The sequence below is a fragment of the Schistocerca gregaria genome, chromosome 6 (genome assembly GCF_023897955.1).
Source record: "Schistocerca gregaria isolate iqSchGreg1 chromosome 6, iqSchGreg1.2, whole genome shotgun sequence".
Taxonomy (NCBI): Eukaryota; Metazoa; Arthropoda; class Insecta; order Orthoptera; family Acrididae; genus Schistocerca; species Schistocerca gregaria.
Genome location: NC_064925.1, coordinates 40,042,750 through 40,064,543, shown reverse-complemented (window position 1 = coordinate 40,064,543; position 21,794 = coordinate 40,042,750). Strand labels below are relative to the sequence as shown.

The window sequence follows — 21,794 nt, the reverse complement described above, 5'->3', positions numbered from 1 at the left end:
CCCTCATATGATGTGTATTAGAGGAAACTACTGTTTAGCATTATTGAATTTTCTTTCAAGTTCGTAATTATAAAGCCTCAGAATTTCTGCCATGACTATTAGAGACTTTTTTTATTATACAAAAACAAGCAACCACTTCCACTTTCCCTGACAATGTTTCAATAATTCTACAAGAAACAAAATACCAATGAACTGACTAATCATGAATAATACAATTTATTTTTTAATAATGCTACATCCATGAAGCTACATTAGTGTACTTTCAAAGAGCAATGTATGCAGCAGCTTTTGAAATATATAACCGGCAAAATTTCAAATATTTTCAGTCTTCAGTTGAATATTTTTAAAGAGTTGAGGAAAGTTGGAAAATGGTTATTAGTATCAGAATAAGTTTATGGTGAAATGGCCAAAAATTATTCTGTAAGTGTTGTGACAGACGGAACTCATAATAATACATTTGTGTCATAAGTATGTTTTTTAATTTATAGAGCCCAAAACTAATAAAGTTTCTGAAAATAAAACAACAGATTTAAATGTGGCACTTAATATACAGGATTTTTCAAAGCCTTAGTACTAAACATCTAGGGGTGATTGATTATGTCATGGGGATCAACTTTTATTAGAGACAAAAAGTTCACAAATGCTTCCCAGTGACGTTAGCTGTCTTTTTATTTTAGTTATGTCCCTGAGAGGCAGCAGGGTGTAGGAGCCCTGTGACATGCAAATGCCTTGTGTGTTTCTTATAATCCAGTCATCTGCTCCATATAAAAGGGGATAGACCTAACAAAATTAAAGTTCCTGATTCACTTCTAAAAAATCTTTCTCCATTTTTGTTAGAGACAAGCATTCTAAAGGCTTTATTGTTGACAACCATAATATCAACTTACAGGGGTCAATAGTATACATCACACCTTGTTAGTAGATGCTGCTAGTTCAGTGATATCTCGTTGTCCTAGGGTCACGGAATATTAAAAGACGCTTAGAACCACTGCAAAATGTCAGCTAAAATTTTGTCGCTAACAAAAGTTGTTCCGCATGATGTGATCTAACACCACAAGATGGTTGACAAAAAGATGTTGAAACAGCCTGTATTTTTATATGAGAGATCAATAGACTTCTTTCATATTTATGCTTTACATTGAAGTAGTGTTATTGCCTTTTTGAGTAATTAGAATTTGTAAGACTCAATGCACTATTTATTTAATTTTAATCCACAGAAATATTTCGCATGATCTTAGTGAGTTTTTAAGGTTGAAACTTAAATTTTTCATAGATGACAGTCAAATTTCTTTTTCTTCCTCTTTTGATTAACTATTTTTAGATTGCAAATCTCACTATGTTTGTAGACAGTTCTTCGTGACCATATTCTTCAACAGTTGTTTGTAGACAGTTTTTCATTTGCTGTTAGCAATTAATTCCCTGTTGCCAGTTCTTCTCTAGTTTGTGTTACAAGGTGCTAACATCCTCTCAAATTTAATAACTGAAATATCCAATAGTCATTTTGTTTATGACTTATATTCTTATTGTTTGCACAATTTACAAGATTGCTTTCTACAGTACTTTTCTTTTCAACCTCAATATTCTTTCCTGTCTATCAGTTCACACGTATCACTTATAGTATTTAGAAAGCACAGTGCATAGTGCCTAGTCTTAGCAGATATTTTAAGCTAGTCTCTATTGATTAAAATCTCTCATTTTTTCAGGTATTCTTCAATGAGAGCATTTTATGCATATGTGCCTCTGCCATGACAGAGTGCAACAAGTCCCTTGACAAACTACAGGAATAAAGACTTTTATAATTTGTGTACTTGTAAATATTATCACACATTATTATAAAGCTACATTATTATATTATTGTTATTTACATATATGGTTTAACACCATAACAATGCAGCATGCAATTACCCACAGTTAGTCCCTCTCCATATTGGTGGAATAGTGTTAATTCTTACTGAAATGGAACCACTGTCCTATCGGTAACATCTGGGTTGAAAGGATGCTAACAATGTTGAATTTGCTTTTCATTCCATTCATTGTTTTGGGTAGTTGCTTTCCAGCCACCTGGATCAGCAAAAATGTGTACCCGATTATACAATAACTGGGGAAATAACCCTTTTCTCTATGTCCCGAGTTTGAGTATCAATCTGGCATACAGTTTTAATCTGCCAGGAAGTTTCATATCAGAGCACACTCCACTGCAGAATGAAAATTTCATTCTTGAAACATCCCCTAGGTTGTGGTTAATCCATATCTCTGCAATATCCTTTCTTCTATGAGTGCTATTCTTGCAAGTTACACAGGAGAATTTTTGTGAAGTTTGGTTGGTATGAGAAGTGGTTCTAGTGGTAGTAAAGCTGTGAGAACAGGTCATGATTCATGCTTGGGTAGCTCAGCCGGTAGAGCACTTGCCCGCAAAAGGTGAAGGTTCCAAGTTTGAGTCTAAGTCTAGGACAAATTTTTAATCTGCCAGGAAGTTTCATAATTAATATTGTGGAGGGGATATTTTTGAAACTTTTTGACCACCCATCCTTCCAAGCACATATTTCTCACTTGGAGTCTCCTATGTATATTGTCTATTGCTGTAATATGCTGTTAGTATGTGTATAGCCATACCAGGAGAAGGGGATAACTTCCTGAAACTGTCCTTGCCACTGTGGTGTGCTGATGGCCTGTACAGTCAATGCACAATACATTTACAACTGTTTACACTTGTATAACAGAGACAAAAACATACACATGTTCAGAAAATGACATCATAGCAAGCTGAGGCTCTTAGCAGCTGGGCTCTTTTTCCATGCAGTTGCTTCATGCCCATTTTCAACAGAGTTGAAATATGAGTGCAAGAGAACCTGAAAGTTTAGCTTAAGTCCTTACAGAACACCATGTTGCAAACTCTGAAGAGAGCTCCAATAATGCAGAAATGCTCTCATACAACAGCAGTATATATAAGTCTGAATCTGAAAGTATCATTTATGTTAGTAAGATGGAAATCCTTCCAGAATGTATTTTTATTTTTGCGTGTCTTATTTCATAAATTCTTCCTTACTCTTCAGCATCCTACTAGCTTTGTCCTTTCTCCCTGTAGAGCACAAAATGGCATTATACCAACATGGGTACACTCTTTGCATGAATGTGCTTCTGTTTCATTATTTAGCCTTTATGATAGTTTGCTGTATTACCCAGTAAGTTACAAATACAAAAAGGAAAAATCAGCAGCACAAATCAGATTAGTTCGAACTAATCTAGGTAATGGTATAATATCAGTTCTTTCAATACTTTTAGGACCTCAGCAGGGCAAACAATACTAAAATGAAACACATAAGAGGTGACACCCGGCAAAATAAGACAGCAAAGCACAGTCTACAGAAACACATCTTGGATTCAGCACTGTTGTCTCAGTTCAGTGAATTGCTAAAGCTACTTCCAACATTACAAAAATGAATATTATTTTCCTACATTACCTCTTATCATGCCAGATCGTTCTATAGTGTCCATGTATAGTATGTCTCATTCACTGAACTGAAATTCTATATTAATAACATGTAAACTGAACTGTCTTGGTTCTCTCCATGAAGACAGACTATCATCATAAGTGAAGGATACGGGGAAGAAGATGAAACTTGTCTTTAATTTTTTTTTAATCTGTATGAAACACCTAATAAATTTGAGTTACGCTGATATTTATTGAATACTTATTAAATCGTGTTTTGCTGTCTTCTTGTGCTGTGTATCAACTGAAAGGCAAACTCATACGCATGGCACTTCAACTACGAGTTACAACAAAATTACATAGAGAAGGAAGGAACAAAGAAATGTTTTATGTCTATACTGAGCAAGCAAATTATCATGCATTACGCTATCTAGGAAAAGCCATCAGACAGAACTGGTCACTTTTTTTCACATTTAGTATTTATTATCTGGAATGATAAACAGGGGGAATAAATGCCAGTAAAAATACAGCTGACAACAAAAGCACTATAAACACTTACTCAAGATTCTGACAAATGTCACGGTTTTTCTCCTCATGTTTGAGGACTATATCGAGAGAGAATTCAATAAATAAGACAACTGTGATTAGAATTGGCTTAATCTAATTTATAGGTTAGAACACAATTTATAATGTAAAGTTCTGTGTGAGTATTATAACTGTAATGTTCACTTCCTAACTCAGGCATTAAAAAGTGAAACTATAGAAACACTAGAACATTTGTAATGAATAAAAAACATATAAATACAACAGCATACATGTAACAAAATAAAGAAATTTATGTCCCTGTAACAAAGACATCAATGACATTAATACATGTACACTTATAAAACTGCAGTCACATCATCACAATGAAAACAAAATATATTTTTATGTTACTGTAGTGTATGACGTAAAAATGAACACATAAAGAAAATATTCTGGCACAACTGATGGGAAAGTTCTTTTCTATTCATACACTGAAGTAAAACAGTTTCACAAAATGAGCAACCAGAAAGAAAAGAAGAAATATTTACACTTATTTATTTCACTACTCACCACTTTTTCAATTATTTATACCCTTCCTAAGTTGTATGTTTCTCCTTTTTTGGTATCAGTATTGATTAATTGTATATGTTAATTCTGGAACTCTGGTTGTCAAGATGAGAGCTCAAACATCACCAGCAAACAAGGTTTATACAGTTTCAGTGAATAAAAAGCACGGAAAAATGTCCTTTACTTGTGTAACACATGAACATTGTAAAGACAAGGTTAAGTTCTGAGACAGTTATTTAAACTGCTGATGTCAGTCTGCATGACAGTATGTTTTAGAAAATGTGACACTGTCTGCACACATCAACAGTTGCATGGTGGTTGGGAGCTCCAATGTCAGGCACGTAATGGGGCCACTTAGGGATATGGCAGCAAGAGAGGGGAAGAAAACCAATGTGCACTCCATGTGCATACCAGGGGGAGTCATTCCAGATGTGGAAAGGGTCCTTCCGGTTGCCATGAGGGGTACAGGGTGCACCCATCTGCAGGTGGTCGCTCATGTCGGCACCAATGATGTGTGTCGCTATGGATTGGAGGAAATCCTCTCTGGCTTCCGCCGGCTATCTGATTTGGTGAAGACTGCCAGTCTCGCTAGCGGGATGAAAGCAGAGCTCACCATCTGCAGCATCGTCAACAGGACTGACTGCGGACCTTTGGTACAGAGCCGAGTGGAGGGTCTGAATCAGAGGCTGAGACAGTTCTGCGACCGTGTGGGCTGCAGATTCCTCGACTTGCGCCATAGGGTGGTGGGATTTCGGGTTCCGCTGGATACTTCAGGAGTCCACTACACGCAGCAAGCGGCTACATGGGTAGCAGGGGCTGTGTGGCGTGGACTGGGCGGTTTGTTAGGTCAGATGGCCTCGGGAAAGCACAGAAAGGGCAACAGCTTCAAAGGGTGCGGGGCAAAGTCAGGACATGCGGTGACCAAGCAGCAATCGGTATTGTAATTGTAAACTGTCAAAGCTGCATTGGTAAAGTACCGGAACTTCAAGCGCTGATAGAAAGCACCGAAGCTGAAATCGTTATAGGTACAGAAAGCTGGCTGAAGCCAGAGATAAATTAAAGCCGAAATTTTTACAAAGGCACAGACGGTGTTTAGATAGGATAGATTGCATGCAACCAGTGGGGGCGTGTTTGTCGCTCTTAGTAGTCGATTATCCTGTAGTGAAGTAGAAGTGGATAGTTCCTGCGAAATATTATGGGTGGAGGTTACACTCAACAACTGAGCAAGGTTAATAATTGGCTCCTTTTACCAACCTACCGACTCAGCAGCATTAGTGGCAGAACAGCTGCGAGAAAATTTGGAATACATTTCACATAAATTTTCTCAGCATATTATAGTCTTAGGTGGAGATTTCAATTTACCAGATATAGACTGGGATACTCAGATGTTTAGGACTGGTGGTAGGGACAGAGCATCGAGTGACATTATACTGAGTGTACTATCCGAAAATTACCTCGAGCAATTAAACAGAGAACCGACTCATGGAGATAACATCTTGGACCTACTCATAACAAACAGACCTGAATTTTTCGACTCTGTATGTGCAGAACAGGGAATCAGTGATCATAAGGCCATTGCAGCATCCCTGAATATGGAAGTTAATAGGAATATAAAAAAAGGGAGGAAGGTTTATCTGTTTAGCAAGAGTAATAGGAGGCAGATTTCAACAACAAAGTTAGGAAACTTCTGCGGAAGCAAAGAGAGCTTCACTCCAAGTTTAAACGCAGCCAAAACCTCTCAGACAAACAGAACCTAAACAATGTCAAAGTTAGCGTAAGGAGGGCTATGCGTGAAGAGTTCAGTGAATTCGAAAGTAAAATTCTATGTACCGACTTGACAGAAAATCCTAGGAAGTTCTGGTCTTAAGTAAAATCAGTAAGTGGCTCGAAACAGCATATCCAGACACTCCGGGATGATGATGGCTTTGAAACAGAGGATGACATGCATAAAGCTGAAATACTAAACACCTTTTTCCAAAGCTGTTTCACAGAGGAAGACCGCACTGCAGTTCCTTCTCTAAATCCTCGCACAAATGTAAAAATGGCTGACATCGAAATAAGTGTCCAAGGAATAGAAAAGCAACTGAAATCACTCAACAGAGGAAAGTCCACTGGACCTGACGGAATACCAATTCGATTCTACACAGAGTACGTGAAAGAACTTGCCCCCCTTCTAACAGCCGTGTACCGCAAGTCTCGACTCTGCAAGAGAGGCTCTCTGCATCGCGGTGTAGCTTGCTCGCCAGGTTTCAAAAGGGTGTGTTTCTGGATGAAGTATTGAATGTACTGCTTCCCCCTACTTATACCTCCCGTGGAGATCACGAATGTAAAATTAGAGAGATTCGAGCACGCACGGAGGCTTTCAGACAGTCGTTCTTCCCGCAAACCATACGCGACTGGAACAGAAAAGGGAGGTAATGACAGTGGCACGTAAAGTGCCCTCCGCCACACACTGTTGGGTGTCTTGAGGAGTATGAATGTAGATGTAGATGTAGATAAACTTGCCTCTGAAAACTAGAAAGGATAAAATAAAAAAGGGACCTTCTGATAGCAGTTCAATTCCAAAAGAGCCTTGACTGATAAAACAGAGCTCCTAAGATTGCAGTTAATATTTTCATATGGAAAGGAAGGATTAAAATAGAGTCTCTAGATACTATTTTGAATGAAATGTACAGTACAAAAGACACTGTGATATTTAGGACAAAGGCATTGGCAACAGGTACACAAATACTAGTGATATCATAAGTCCAGAATTTAGGATGAATAAATCAACATGGGAAGGGCTCACAAGTTCTGCTAGATTGCAATTTGCATGGAAAAAAATTCTGATCTAAAATATGGCAACAATTTTACTGTTTAGGAAATCCCATGAGTGTTAATAATTTTGGACGACGATTTCTTAGGCATTTACTCATATGAAACATAGTGCATCCAGCACATTAAGATTATGCTTGGCATAAATACCTGATTTTGAAAGCCTTAACTAAAAATAACTTATGGTTTGCAGTACAATGTCAACAATTAAGTTGTAAACTTGTCACAGTATGCTACTGACATCAGCACCACAAAACCACTAACATTCATTACCTTGGTAATTTATTGTCTTGTAGTGTTTGCTTGACTATGTTCTGCTCAAACGGAAGAAAACTGAATACTCTTTTTTACCAACCTGCTTTGTGTGTGTGTGTGTGTGTGTGTGTGTGTGTGTGTGTGTGTGTGAGTGTGAGTGCGCGCGTGGGCATGTGTGCGTGGTACCTCTGAAGGAGGGCTTTGTCCAAGGACTCAACAATTTTTTATCTTTTTTACAAACACGTTCACAACTGAGTATATCTTCTATTTAGTATGTAGTTAGCTATTACCACATCAATACTAGATTCCATCATATCAACAAATTAACTTCCTACAGTCACAACCCATATTCAACTGAGGCCCCAGTGATTTCCCTCTTTACCTCAACATCTAGTAAGTTATGAAAGGGAGACATTGTAATGGTACTAATGTCATTAAAGATAATAATAATACCGTTTCTTTAATGATGGACTGATTAGTGGCACTGGTGTATAATTTCCCACAGGGAATGAAAGCAGCCACATCAACTTTCTGCACTAAAGCATATAACATATTTGCTATGATGAGTTTCTGAACTTATCAGAAATACTTGTATATACTGACAATATTAAGTACATTTACGAATTTAAAAGACTAAAGTATCTAGAAACAGCAAGAGCTGCATCTCAGTAACAGATAAGTCTTCATTAAAAACCTTCAAAATAAAAAATAAATAAAAAATATCAGGTCACCACAGGTATTCCAGAAACTGGAAATGGCACATTGAACATTAAAAGCTTCAAATACACAAAAAATTGAAATATTTCATTGCCTCCCCCTGTAAGTGATCTCATGTGTTCATTGCATATCATGTGACTAATTTTGTAATCAACTCTATGGGATGTCTTTCTTCCTTATAGTTATTAACTTGTAAGATCAGCTTCCACATATTATGACAAGAGCAAATTTTTACTGGGTCCTGCTGAAATGGTTTACAATTGTTTTGTTATGATAGTTCCTATAAACAGTACTATTGGTAAATAAACTGACAGTGTAGCACACATCCCCATATATATATATATCAGGAACTCAAGTAAACTTATGCCAGTTCTATGGAGCATACAACTATGTTTCACAATCTAGAATAATGTAGTGAATTAAACTCAATGAGATTTCTTTGAGGTAACTGTATTTCTGAAAAAGTCGGATTATGACAACAACTTTATTGTCAATGAAATAATTTTGTATGGTGTTCAATGTTGTTCAGAAATCTGAGAAAACAGAAGCCACCTCTTCACTTGCACCCACAATTAGCAAGATACTCTGACTGAAGAAAGCTATACTTTTCACAACTGGTGCTTCCTAAATCAATTTCACTTCTAAAGAAAAGTTTTTTCTCTAAAAACAGTTATTATATTCCACTTTAGGAAATTTTCTAAAGGACTGCAACAGATAACTATTGGTAACATTGGAATACAATTTCGTGTCTATTCTTTTAAATATTCATACATGGGAGGGGCTCAGATTATTTTCTGCTCACTTACAATTATTTTAGAAACAAACAATAGTGTAATAATAATGAGCGACCATACTGTACTGCTCTTAACATAAGATTTAACAGGAGTTTTGTCTGTGCCTGGTGAATTACTACCACCAGACCACTTTCTCAAAGGACTTGGGGAGTTCTCTCCTGGCACTCTTTGTGCTTTCATTGACACAACTGTGCTGAAGAGGAAACATGATGGCATTGGCAAATGGAAGAAAAAGTATACTGCTGTTGTACACAGTATACAAATGAAGTGAAGCCAGTGCAGAAAAAAATTTGTCACTATATATTTACAAGACATTCTGGCTTTTGGAAGTTATTTAGCACATTAGGAGTCTGTTAAATTTACAATGAAGATTTATACTTTAAGCATCAGCCATCATGAGTGTACATCTGAAAGTTCATGGACAATACTTCAGTTTCTTTATAGCAATGTGGATATTTATGCTCAGTTACTCAATAGGCACAATGATTAACCCATAAAGTATAATTGTTACAGTTCAAAACATTTGTCAAGTACAAAATACACCGCCAGCACAATGGGAGCTTAAGGAACTGTTCAGCTCCAACTATTTGAGCAAAATAGTGATGTAGGATTAGATTCAAACAACATAAAACATCTTTATAAATTAATAAATTTTATGAAGATCTCATTTATTCCTTGCCTGAATTGTTGTGGGTTTATAATATTATCAAATTCCTAGCGGATATTCCAGGGTGGTATTGATTTTTGAAGTGGTCACACAAGATATTCCTTGCCAATTGACATTTGTAGTGTTCCTAAACTCTCATGCTAGTAAGACACTGTCTTCTCAACTTTATTAAAATTAAAGAGAAAAATGGAAGAAATAAATTAAAAACTTAGGTGGTAACATTTGATTAGCAATTGCATTTCAATGTCCGAGATATCACAAACTTTCAAATGTTATCTTAAGGTTTGATAGATGTTACCTAGTATCTTTTATAATGGAAGGGAGTGGCGTGAAGGAACTGCTGAGAACCATTTATTATTGTTTTTGTTGAAAAGAGTACACCAAACAACTTCTTGAACCATCAAGAATAAACTGTATTTTGATTTAAATACTTAGCCCCTGCAATTTATCCATCTCATGTACATACCAAAATACATTTTTGGAATGTTACATACAATTGTATCATTGGTATGTTATGTATATATATTCCATTGAATACTTTATCTTTCAAAAATTAATTTTCCTTTTATATAATAACAAATGCAGTAATCAATACGTCAGTGATACAACAAATCCAATACGAAAATAAGTAACGTCTTTTCTTGTGACAATAACAGAAGAAGTGATAACAATTAAATTATTGGGAAATGACAAGTGATGAACAACCAACTACTGTAATTTCTATGTCTTTGAAGAAAAATGACGCAATGTACAAAAAGAAAAAAATTATTAGTGTGCTGACGTAAGCTGTCAGCAGTACTCTTATTGGCAAAGAGGCTGCGAAAAGATTGATAGAAGGCACTGGAGCTAGTGTGCCTTTCAGGAGAGAGGCCAAACACAAATTTGCAACAAATGCGCCACAAATGTCCTCTTGACCGCCAGTATTTAGATCACCACAGATTGGAGGGCCCGGTCACTCATCCACTGAGTCACCAAGTCAAGTCATCAGTTGTAGCCCAGTGGGAGTCGCAGTTGCAGTTAGCTTGGCCCCTAGCTCAGTGCCAGTCAGTCCCCAGCAACTAGAGTAGTGTACGAAGTGGGATGTGTGTTTCACAATGAGAATAACATGGACTATTACAGAACAGCTTTTACCACAACACCTGGACTATCTTAAATCAAGTAACTTCTTGTTCTTGTGAATAAAGAACCCTGTTAACACATGGGTGCAGTTTGTGCTGTAGCAGACAATACCAGCTACCAAACAACATCCTCTCCTTACTTCCCACAGTACAAGCCTGCGGTGACAACAAGACGACACAAGAATTTGGATAATTTTCAAGTAATAAGCCAACAGGTATAAAATTAAGGAGAGAGGGCCTGAATAAACTGAAAGAACCAAAAGCCGTCAAGATGATCACAGGGAGTATTAGGCAATGACTGACTGAAACAAGAGACATTAATACAATACAGGGTGATTCAAAAAGAATACCACAACTTTAGGAATTTAAAACTCTGCAACGACAAAAGGCAGAGCTAAGCACTATCTGTCGGCGAATTAAGGGAGCTATAAAGTTTCATTTAGTTGTACATTTGTTTGCTTGAGGCGCTGTTGACTAGGCATCAGCGTCAGTTGATGCTAAGATGGCGACCGCTCAACAGAAAGCTTTTTGTGTTATTGAGTACGGCAGAAGTGAATCGACGACAGTTGTTCAGCGTGCTTTTCGAACGAAGTATGGTGTTAAACCTCCTATAGGTGGTGTATTAAACGTTGGTATAAACAGTTTACAGAGAATGGGTGTTTGTGCAAAGGGAAAAGTTCTGGACAGCCAAGAACGAGTGATGAAAATGTAGCACGCATCCAGCAAGCATTTGTTCGCAGCCCAGGAAAATCGACTCGCAGAGCTAGCAGAGAGCTGCAAATTCCACAATCAACTCTATGGAGAGTTCTACGAAAAAGGTTAGTTATGAAACCTGAACGTCAACTACTCGAGGCGATGGATCGGCCGCCAGGCAGCCCGTGACAGAGCACTTCATCACTGGCCTCCAAGAAGCCCTGATCTTACCCCCTGCGATTTTTTCTTATGGGGGTATGTTAAGGATATGGTGTTTCGGCCACCTCTCCCAGCCACCATTGATGATTTGAAACGAGAAATAACAGCAGCTATCCAAACTGTTACGCCTGATATATTACAGAGAGTGTGGAACGAGTTGGAGTATCGGGTTGATATTGCTCGAGTGTCTGGAGGGGGCCATATTGAACATCTCTGAACTTGTTTTTGAGTGAAAAAAAAACCTTTTTAAATACTCTTTGTAATGATGTATAACAGAAGGTTATATTATGTTTCTTTCATTAAATACACATTTTTAAAGTTGTGGTAGCCTTTTTGAATCACCCTGTATTATAGAGATGTATATCTAAAAACAAAGATGATGTGACTTACCAAACAAAAGCGCTGGCAGGTCGATAGACACACAAACAAACACAAACATACACGTAGAATGTTTCCCTCTATTATATTATAGAGATGGGTAGCTCTGAGAGATGAAACAGTAAAGGCAGCAGAGGATCAAACAGAAAAAAAGACAAGGTCTAACAGAAATCTCTGGATAAAACAGACATCATCAGATTTAATTGAGAGGAAGAGTACATCTAAAAATGCAACATATAACAAATCCATGATGGAGTAATGATAATATTATGAAGAGCATAGATTGCTACTAACCATATAGTGAAGATGTTGAGTAGCACCCAGGCACAACAGAAAGACTGCTAAACAAATGAGATTTTGGCCAAAAGGCTTTCTTCTGAAATGAAAACACAGATGCATAATTCGACGCAATTACAACTCGCACACACACGACCACTGTCTTCGGATGCTGAGGCCAGACTGCAAGCAACTGTGCATAATTTGGGAAGCAGTTCGGGTGGTGGTGGTAAGGAGGAGGATGGGGTGGGTAGGGGGAGGGACAGCTGGATAGGGGTGAGGGACAGTAAAGTGCTGCTTGTGGGAGCAGACAGGAACAAGATGGGGAGAGGGTAAGGCAGCTATTTTCAGTCGGGTCAGGCAGAGGGCGGTGGGAGCAGTAGAGGATTGCTTCTTGATCCTTCATATCAACACCAGCTTTTTTGAACTGCATAGGCAGGAACTCTTCTTGTAATATATTCTACGTTCCCATAATCCTCCTGGCCTCGACCTTCGTCAGTCACTGTCCTTCACCCACCTATCCCCTTTCCTGTTCCCACTCCAGTACTGTGCAACCTTCTGTTCCACCAAAAGACTCACAGTCTGTTTACTCTTGTGCTTTTCCACTTTTTTCGACCCCTCCTGCTGCCCTCCATCTAACCTCCGAACTGTACCTAGCTGTCCTACCCTCTCTCTACCACATCCCTGCATGCTCCCACAAGCAGCACCTTATTGTCTCCCACATCTACTTTGCTTTCCTCTTCCTCCCCATCTCAGCCTCCTCCTTACCCCCACTACCCAGACTGCTTCTCCCATCGTGCGCTGTTGCTCACAATGTGACCTCGGTAGCCAGAGACAGTGACCATGTGCGTGTGGGTTGTGTTCATGTGAATGTGTGTGAGTATGCAGTCTAATTCAGAAGAACGCCTTTTGTCCAAAGGCTTACTTGTTTAGCAGGCTTTTAGCTGAGCTGTCTGCGAGCCAACATCTCCACTATATGGTAAGTAGCAATACAGCCTTTTCATAATATGGTCGTTAATGCCACAAATGAAGTAGAGATGACAAAGGACTTGGAAGAGCAGATGAATGGAATGGGTAGTGTTTTGAGAAGAGATAAGATGAATATCTACAAAAGTAGAACAAAGGTAATGGAATGTGAGGTGATGCCAAGGGAATTAGATTATGAAAGTAGTAATATTAGTAGATGAGTTCTGCTACTTGTGCAGCAAAGTAACTGATGCTGCTTGAAACAGAGAGGATTTAAAATTCAGTCTGGATATAACATGACAAGCATTCTGAAAAGAGGACTAGTGGCACATTATGTAATAAGAAATACACGTAAGTGGAGCCAAGGCAGACGAGCAATCATTCTAGTGATGATACGAGCCACAGATTAAGAAATTGACTGACACAAGTGACCTTCATAAAAGGCAACAATCACTTCGAGAAGGCTTTGAGTCACAGACATGCACAAATGAGAAAGACTGCTAAATATTTATGCAGCTTTAGACAAAAAAGTCGTTCTTCTGAAATAGAAAAAACACAAATACAAATCAAGCACATTATCTCCAGGTGCTGCAGCCTGACTGTTATTCCACCTGTCATTTCCCATTGTTCAATCAAGGGCAGCTTGTTATGGCCTGACACCTGGGAGTGAACATCTCTAAAATAGTGAAGGTGTTTGGCTGTTTGTATGCTACTGTTGTGAACATGTTTGGAAGGTGGTGGAAGGATATGACAACACGGATAGGCAATACGCAGTTTGATGTCCATACCTCATCACAGATTGTGTAGGCTGAAGGCTCACTCACTCTGTAAAGCAGGAGAGGCAGTGATTTTGGCAGATCTGATGACAGAGTACAGTGCTATAATCTAATTAAAATTATTTTGTGATTAATTTTTGTACAAGTCAAGTGGTAGGTCCCTGTTGTCAGCTAATTGCAGCTGTTTCTCGCTCCACATGCTCAATGTGCTGCATGCTTTGTGGACACAAGCAGCATGGCCTTGCCACATGATGCAGCCCACATGGATTGCAAGGGTGGGCGGGGAGAGATAGGGCTGCCAAATACAAAATACACAGTGGTCTCTGCACGTTCTGTTATGCTGCAGCAAAAATATTCATAATTTCCGAGATCACTTGCAAACAAGCGAAAAAACTTGAAAAGAAAAATTTCAAATTCTCATTCTTTATCACACGACTGTAAATTTACTATTTGATTAAAAGCTTTGACTCTTTTGCAAATTATAGTCTCACATTGTAGTTTGCCTTTAGTGGTTGTACTTATTCTGATGTCTTGAAATTAAGAAACCTACTAGTTAATTCAGAGAGCTTGCAGTGAAAAATGTGGTCAATTTATGTTCAAGGGACTTTAGGTCACATGTACATGCACATGCAACTATCAGACTGAAATTGTTTTTAAGGGTGTAAGGAGAGCCATATTTCACTGCAATATTCAGTAAATGTAAATTATATTAGCGCAGTACGCCACTGTGCACCACAGCCAAAGTTGTTCCCATGGATTACGCTCAATTCGTGAATCATGTTCTGTGTTTCTGTTCTCAGGCAATGTATCACACAAATCACCTCTGCACTCTAAGGTGGTATTACAGTTACAGTGTACTGTAACAAGATAAGTGGAATGGACACATTAGTGTAAAAGCACTGGATTGTTAATGGAAATTCTGTGAGTTCAAATACACATTCAACCTTTTTTTAAGCTTACTGTTGCTTTTCTCTAAGAAATCTACGTTTCCAGGTCATACAATTATAGCTCTCATTTTCGTTATTATAACACCTTTATCAATGTAATAAACTGCTTTGTTATTGTATTTCTACATCCAGAAATGTAAAAAGCTGAGAATTTATATAAATGAGTCTTCCTCGGTTTCAGTTTCTGATCAATGTATTAAAATGCAATGGGAACTTGTCTCAGCCAAAGGCATACAGAACTGGAATCTGAATCGTTCTTTGCGCTCTTGTTGTCATCAAAGAGCCATTAAAAACTTATTTAAGCCGTGAGCAACAGTTATGGACAATGCCTCATATCATTCAACTATCAATGATAATGTGCCTACAGCAACTTCCAGAAAACAAAGACTTTATCGATTGTCTACTACAGCAAAATATTCATATTCTGAACAACTGCAAAAACAGTAAATTACCAAGTCCCACTGCTCACCTTTATAGGTTGTAAATGGACTAGTCATCATATCAATGCCATTTCAATTTCAATTAACTCATGTGGGCTCAAGTTAAGGATTATGGGGCAAGAACAACAAAAAATGTATGCTGGCAGAAGTGAAAAGAATGACAAACAAAGTTATGAACAGTACTTCATCGTCAGATTGTAAGACACACAAAGGAAGAAATAATGAAAGATGGGAGAATGAAGGTGTAGTGGAAAATAATGTAGAATAATATGTTATTTCATTAAATTCTGAAAGCACTTCTACTGACTACACTGATGGCAGTGAAACTGTTTCAGATCTAACTACTGTGCATTTGTTAGTGTTCTGTAGGTTACAAGTAATTTAGCTGTGTTCACACCAAACAGCTTTCTCCGCTACTTTGGACAATTTGTTGCTATGTGTCATGTGTGTGACCAAATGCTTGTCCTATAGCTGTTATTCATTTATAACATGTGACTGTGATATCTTAATGCAGCACCATATCTACAGCACCAGTAGCAGAAGCAGCAGCAGCCCCCACCATCGCCGTTCTCACTGCCTGCAAAGACGTTGCAAACAGTCTGTAGGTAAACAACTTTTTTTCTTTTGTGGTGCATGTGCACCTATCGATCACATGAACCTGTGCTGTGTTGTACATGAGCTGGCAACTATGGTCCCCACTACTTCCATCTGTCAATCACAAAGTAATTTCAGTCAGATGATAGTGTAGGCGCAAGTGTTTTGGAACACACTGTTCGGTACACACAGTTCATACGAGGTGCAGCTGACGATCCCTACATGTTCCCTTGTTGAGCCAATGACATAATCAGTCATGACTGCAGTGGACATAGGAACATCAAGATTGGATCAAATATCAATGAAAACCTTTCACCTGGTCAGCTGAATCACATTTCATGTTACAACAGCTTCGTGGGCATGACCAGATATGCCATCACCCATGCGAAACAGCTTCTCCGAGCTAGCACTGTGGTGTGGAGGCACACCAGTGGGGTCTATTATGCAATGGCGGACATTCATCAGGGCTTCCATGGGATCTGTGGTAGTAATCAAATGCAGTTGCAGATTATGTGAACATTACTGAGGATCACCTGCATCATTGCATGCTTTATTTCTTCCTTGATGGCAATGGCATCTCCCAGCAAGATAACTGTCCATGCCACAAGACCAGAATTGTGCCACAATGGTCCAAGGAGCAAGATGATCAATTATGTTAATGTTTTTGCCAAAAAACCAATGGAATACATCTGAAACACTATTAAGCAACACGTCTGTACCCACAAATTATATCCTAATAATTTTTGTGGCTCCCATGCTTGGTAGATCTTATAATTCCTATTGTTCTAAATAATTCTCTATTAAAGGCTGACCAAGTTGTTTCTTGGAGAAAAAAATAAATAAATAAAATAAAATAAAATTTTCTTTGATAATATAAATCAAAACCCAAACTAAAAGAGAAAATGTCCTTATCCAGAAAAGAAACTTGCGTCTAAAAATGTTATGAAACATTTGGCATGTGAAGGAACCATTTTGGTTATCCTGACTAGACTATTTTGCTTAATTCCCTTCCGTATAGCTCAAATGGGGATAAATGTAGAGTAGCATGTAAATATTCTCATCATGAAATAGTTTGGAAAATCAATATGGAATAAACTATTTTAGAGCTACGTGTATTTCTTCAAGTTATTGCTAAAATAGTGTAACAAAAAGAGAAATTTTGTAAGTATGTGTGAAATTAAAACAGGTAAAGTTTCTGATAAGAGCTAACATTTCTCAGTTATCATTTGTGGAACTGAACAAAAATGTTATTTATTTTTGTTCTTCCATTTTTACAACTTACCTCCATAATTTCTATTTACTAGTTGGTCACGATCACATTCAGCCTCTGATATTTCATTACTCTCTTTAGAGTCATTAAAAGATGAGTTATTTGGGTCATGGTTACGAGGTGGAGGAGGTGGTGGTTCCGGACTCCCAGACATTGGCAGATTGCGAGCAGAACCTGTTATAAAATGTAAGGCATTTTTAAATTATTTCACTAACCAAAACAACACAGCAGAATGGTTAATATTTTAGATAAAAGTCTGGAATGTTCAATTTCATCTGTTTAGAATGTCAATAATTTATTACACATATCACGCAGGCTAGAAAGCAAGTGGTCAATGTGACCATGAATCTGAATCCAACTCAGAAATATGATTCAGAAATTTAAATTCTGAACAGTAACAGGAAAAGGTATTATAGACAATTTCAGTGACACATTAAAAAACCTACCTTATATATTCACATACTTTAATTTAATGAATGCTTAAATTTAAGTGTACCACTATCTGATAATGATAAGTAAGTTTGGAAGTTTTAGAGACTACATCTAATTTTAATGATGGAAATTCCACGATAGAAACAATAAATAACAAAAAGTAAAAGGAATCATTCACCCACAGGTAAATAATGTTTGGTGATTGCTTAACAGCACAAAGACTTAATTACCTTACCAGATACTATTTTTACTGACATACATTTGCTCTTGTCTTTGGGGCACTGACAGTGATGGCACAGCCTCGGCAAGGGATGTCACAGCCAGTGTGCATGTGTGTGTGTGTGTGGGTAGGTGGGAAAATATATTGGTTACACTAGAGAAAGAGTGTTAGTTTGATATCTAATTAAACATCTGTGCTGTTATGTGTGTCTATAAACTATATGTTACACATCTGTAGGTGAGTGCTCATGTTTGCCCATTTTTATTTAATAGTTCAATTTGACATTTGTTTTGTCACTTTGTCAACTGCTTATATGATTCTCAGACATCATACTAAATATTGCTGCAAAAACTTCACAATAAAACTGTGAAGCAGCTGCTCATCACCTCCATGTGCTAGTTTGATGGTAGAGAGCTATAGTGGTGAGTCTTTTTATACAGTAGCTCTCCGAAGTATACAATCATTAGGAGGAGAGGACGCTGTCATCCACAGTCCTTCACCAGAGAAACAATCTAGGAACCCTGGGCCAAGCTGTGAACAAGTCACTGTCAGGCCACAGAAGCCCATGTATGAGCCTGGGCATGTTACAAGTATTCATCCTGACCCTCTGGAATTCAGCTCCTCAACAGTGTGTTATTGCTGAATTCATTCCTCAACATCTGGTGAAGTTATAGTAACTATAAATGTAGGTTTCCAGCCTTTATTGAGCTGATATCCCAAATTTATGTTGATTAGTGGCCAAGAGTATATAACATTTTTGTCACTTTAGGAAACTGTGCATCAGCCAGATATTAGGTACGATTAAAGACAGCTGCAATGAACAACATTGAGGAAGACAAGGTCAACCAGAAAAATCCATTCTAGCCTACCTCTGTCTTGAGTCATGCCATGAAGAATGAAGAAATGAAGGAGATCCTCTCAGTTACCTGTATAATTGAGACTCACTAATGAAAAGGAAGTTAAAGTATTTATAGTTAATTCACAGAGAAACACAATAACAGCCCAGTAAAACAAGCCCCTCCTGTGTTGAGGTCACTAGGCCTTCTCTGTCACAGAGGTAGCTAGTCAAAACAAACTAACAAAAGCTCAAAGTGAGGAGTTAAATATTCGTCTGGCCGCAGGAGTTGGGGTCTGTGATGTACAAAGTGAGTGATCTGTAGTTAATCTCTTCTACTAGGCAATGTATGTTAAATTTGTGTGTGGTGGTGTTACAGCCCCTGCACTCCTACTGACTGCACGTTTTATACCAGATTTTATATAAACATGCTCATTGCAACAGCTTCTTACAGTCAAATTGGTACAAGAAAATGGTGAGTTGTTTCAAGAACATTATCTGAGAAACTTAAAAGCAGTTTAATATTTTACAAGAATAACTCACTTCCTGTTTTATTTGTGCAAAAAATATTCTGTTTTCTTTGACTCACTTGTCATCAAAATTCAAGCCTGAAATTTATTAAATGGTGAAATTAACTTACCAACACTCCTTCTGCTTACTGAGCCACGGCTTCCATAATGATCGTATGGGGCTCCATATTGTCCATACTGGCTGCCATACTGGTCTTCTTCTGTACCACAGTTTGCTGGATCATCATATTCTGGACCAGGAGAAAAGTTGGATCCAGGGCCATTCTGGCTATTTACTCGTGAATAGCGACCATTAGTTCTAGGCTGGAAGGAGAGATTACATAATTCACATACTGTTGTGTGTTTCAGTCAACATCATTTAACAGTGTTTCATGTAGCATATATATTTAAAATATTTGCCAAGCTGATGAGAATAGAGGAAATAAAAGCATTTCAGTTTACATATTCCTTCCTTTTTTCATATTAAAAAACTAAAAACCTGCCTCAATTGCGAAAAAAGCACCTAGTGTTCAGCGTTCACCCAGGTTTTGGTGTAGATAACTAAACCTTCTTCAGAACAACAATAAAACCCAAAAGTGCCTAAGAAGACCTTTGACAATGATTAAAAGAACAGCATAGCTATACATTTATAAACAAAAGAGAAAAGTAAAACACAAACAGTACACATATTAAACCCACTACTTAACTTAATGATGTATACTCCACCTCACACTGGCCCATGTTTGATGGGCCACGACCTGCTATCTATGCACATGCACAAGACAAGGGGAGTTACTTGAATGCGCATGCACATACGAATGCAAGAAAGTTTGTACATGAGTCGGGACTAAATAGCCCATACATTCCCAACCGTGATCAGCGTATCTAAAAAAATTGAATGGATAGAACAAGAGACGAGCTAAATAGGAGATGAAACCTAGAAATAATGGCACACGGTTGCTTATGCTAGTAAAGAAACTTATATATGAAGCTACCTATGACAACAGGAGGAGCTCAAGCCAGTAGTTAGACTGGGAAGGGGGGGGGGGGGGGGGGGTAGATGGGATGTAATCTAATGTCGTCGTGGTAATAAAGATATAGGGATAAAACATGAGGTGTTCAACGGGCTAAAATCACATTCATCATAAAAGGAAAATGAGGATAAAAAGAAAGAAGATGAACAGCTTGACCAACTGCGTTCGCCAATCACCGTGTGCATGTGATAATCCTCAGATCATCAGATTTACAAGTATGAAGAACAAAGTAAAGGAGAAAAACCTTCAAAAAATTGTCTTTTTTTTAGTAGAGTTGGTCATTAAGAATATTGTCTTTAACATGTTGCACATGCTTAAAGATCCGCATTTCTTCCAAAATATCCTGTTTTAAGCCCTTAACCTCGGCATGAAGTAACTCGATATTAACTGGAGGGCTTTGCACAAGGAGTTCTGCATAAGTAGAGCCCTTAGTACCATCACCGCTTCTAGTAGGAATATGCTCTTTACACCTGAGATCCAGAGCTCACCCCATTTGCCTGATGTAAAATTTTGGACAGTCCCTGCATGTAATTTTATATACTCCTGATTGGGAAAGTTTATCGCTCTTACTCTGCAAGGAGTGAATTAAATTCCTATGTAAACTATTATTAGTAGAATAGGCGACTCCAATTTGTAACTTATATTGCCTATGTAAGGGACAGATATCGTTGCCACCTGTTTGTCATCTAACGCCCCCCCTAAGGTGGAAGACGTAATATTATTTTTATTTATTTTCTTTTTATACATCTGTCTTACCAACTGAGGCCTATAGCCATTATTTATAGCAATATTCTGAAGTGTGACCAGTTCAGTTTCCACCACATCTGTTGCAAGAGGGATAGCTGTAACTCGATGAATATTAGAATGAAAAATGGTCATCTTATGGGTGTATGGATGGGTCGAGACTGCAGGTATAATATTGTCGAAAAACGTATTTTTCTGAAAAATATTAAATTCAATACAGTTGTCAACCACAGTTAAAGTGGGGTCTAAAAAATTTAAGGACCTAGTATCGGATTCATGCTCAGTTGTAAAGCCCATTAAAAATTGAAAAAAAAAAAAAAATGGTCTACATCATTTTGAGAACCATCAGTGATTAATAGAATGTCATCAACATATCTTTTGTAAAATTTTATTCTCCTAAGAATCTCTCTGTCACTAGCAAAGATATCAGACTCTAAGTAGTTCATAAAAATTTCTGATAAAATCCCAGCTAGGGGGCTTCCCATGGCCAGACCTGCTGGTTGTAAGTAAAATCTCCCATTAAATGTAAATTAGTTGTGTTTTAAAACTACCTATAGCAGCATCATCAGCTCAT

At 37.8% G+C, this 21,794-nt stretch overlaps 1 protein-coding gene across 24 annotated transcripts in view; it reads right to left on the bottom strand.

Annotated features, from left to right (window-relative positions):
* Positions 1-21,794, bottom strand: part of LOC126278103 (Down syndrome cell adhesion molecule-like protein Dscam2) — an 810,453-nt gene that overhangs the window by 32,400 nt on the left and 756,259 nt on the right. For all 24 annotated transcript variants that reach the window (XM_049977979.1, XM_049977968.1, XM_049977977.1 and 21 more), the window contains exons 33-34: positions 19,574-19,766; positions 17,459-17,620 (exon numbers count right to left, since the gene is read on the bottom strand). In XM_049977979.1, the coding sequence (XP_049833936.1) occupies positions 17,459-17,620; positions 19,574-19,766 (355 nt within the window). The remainder of the gene's footprint in view (positions 1-17,458; positions 17,621-19,573; positions 19,767-21,794) is intronic.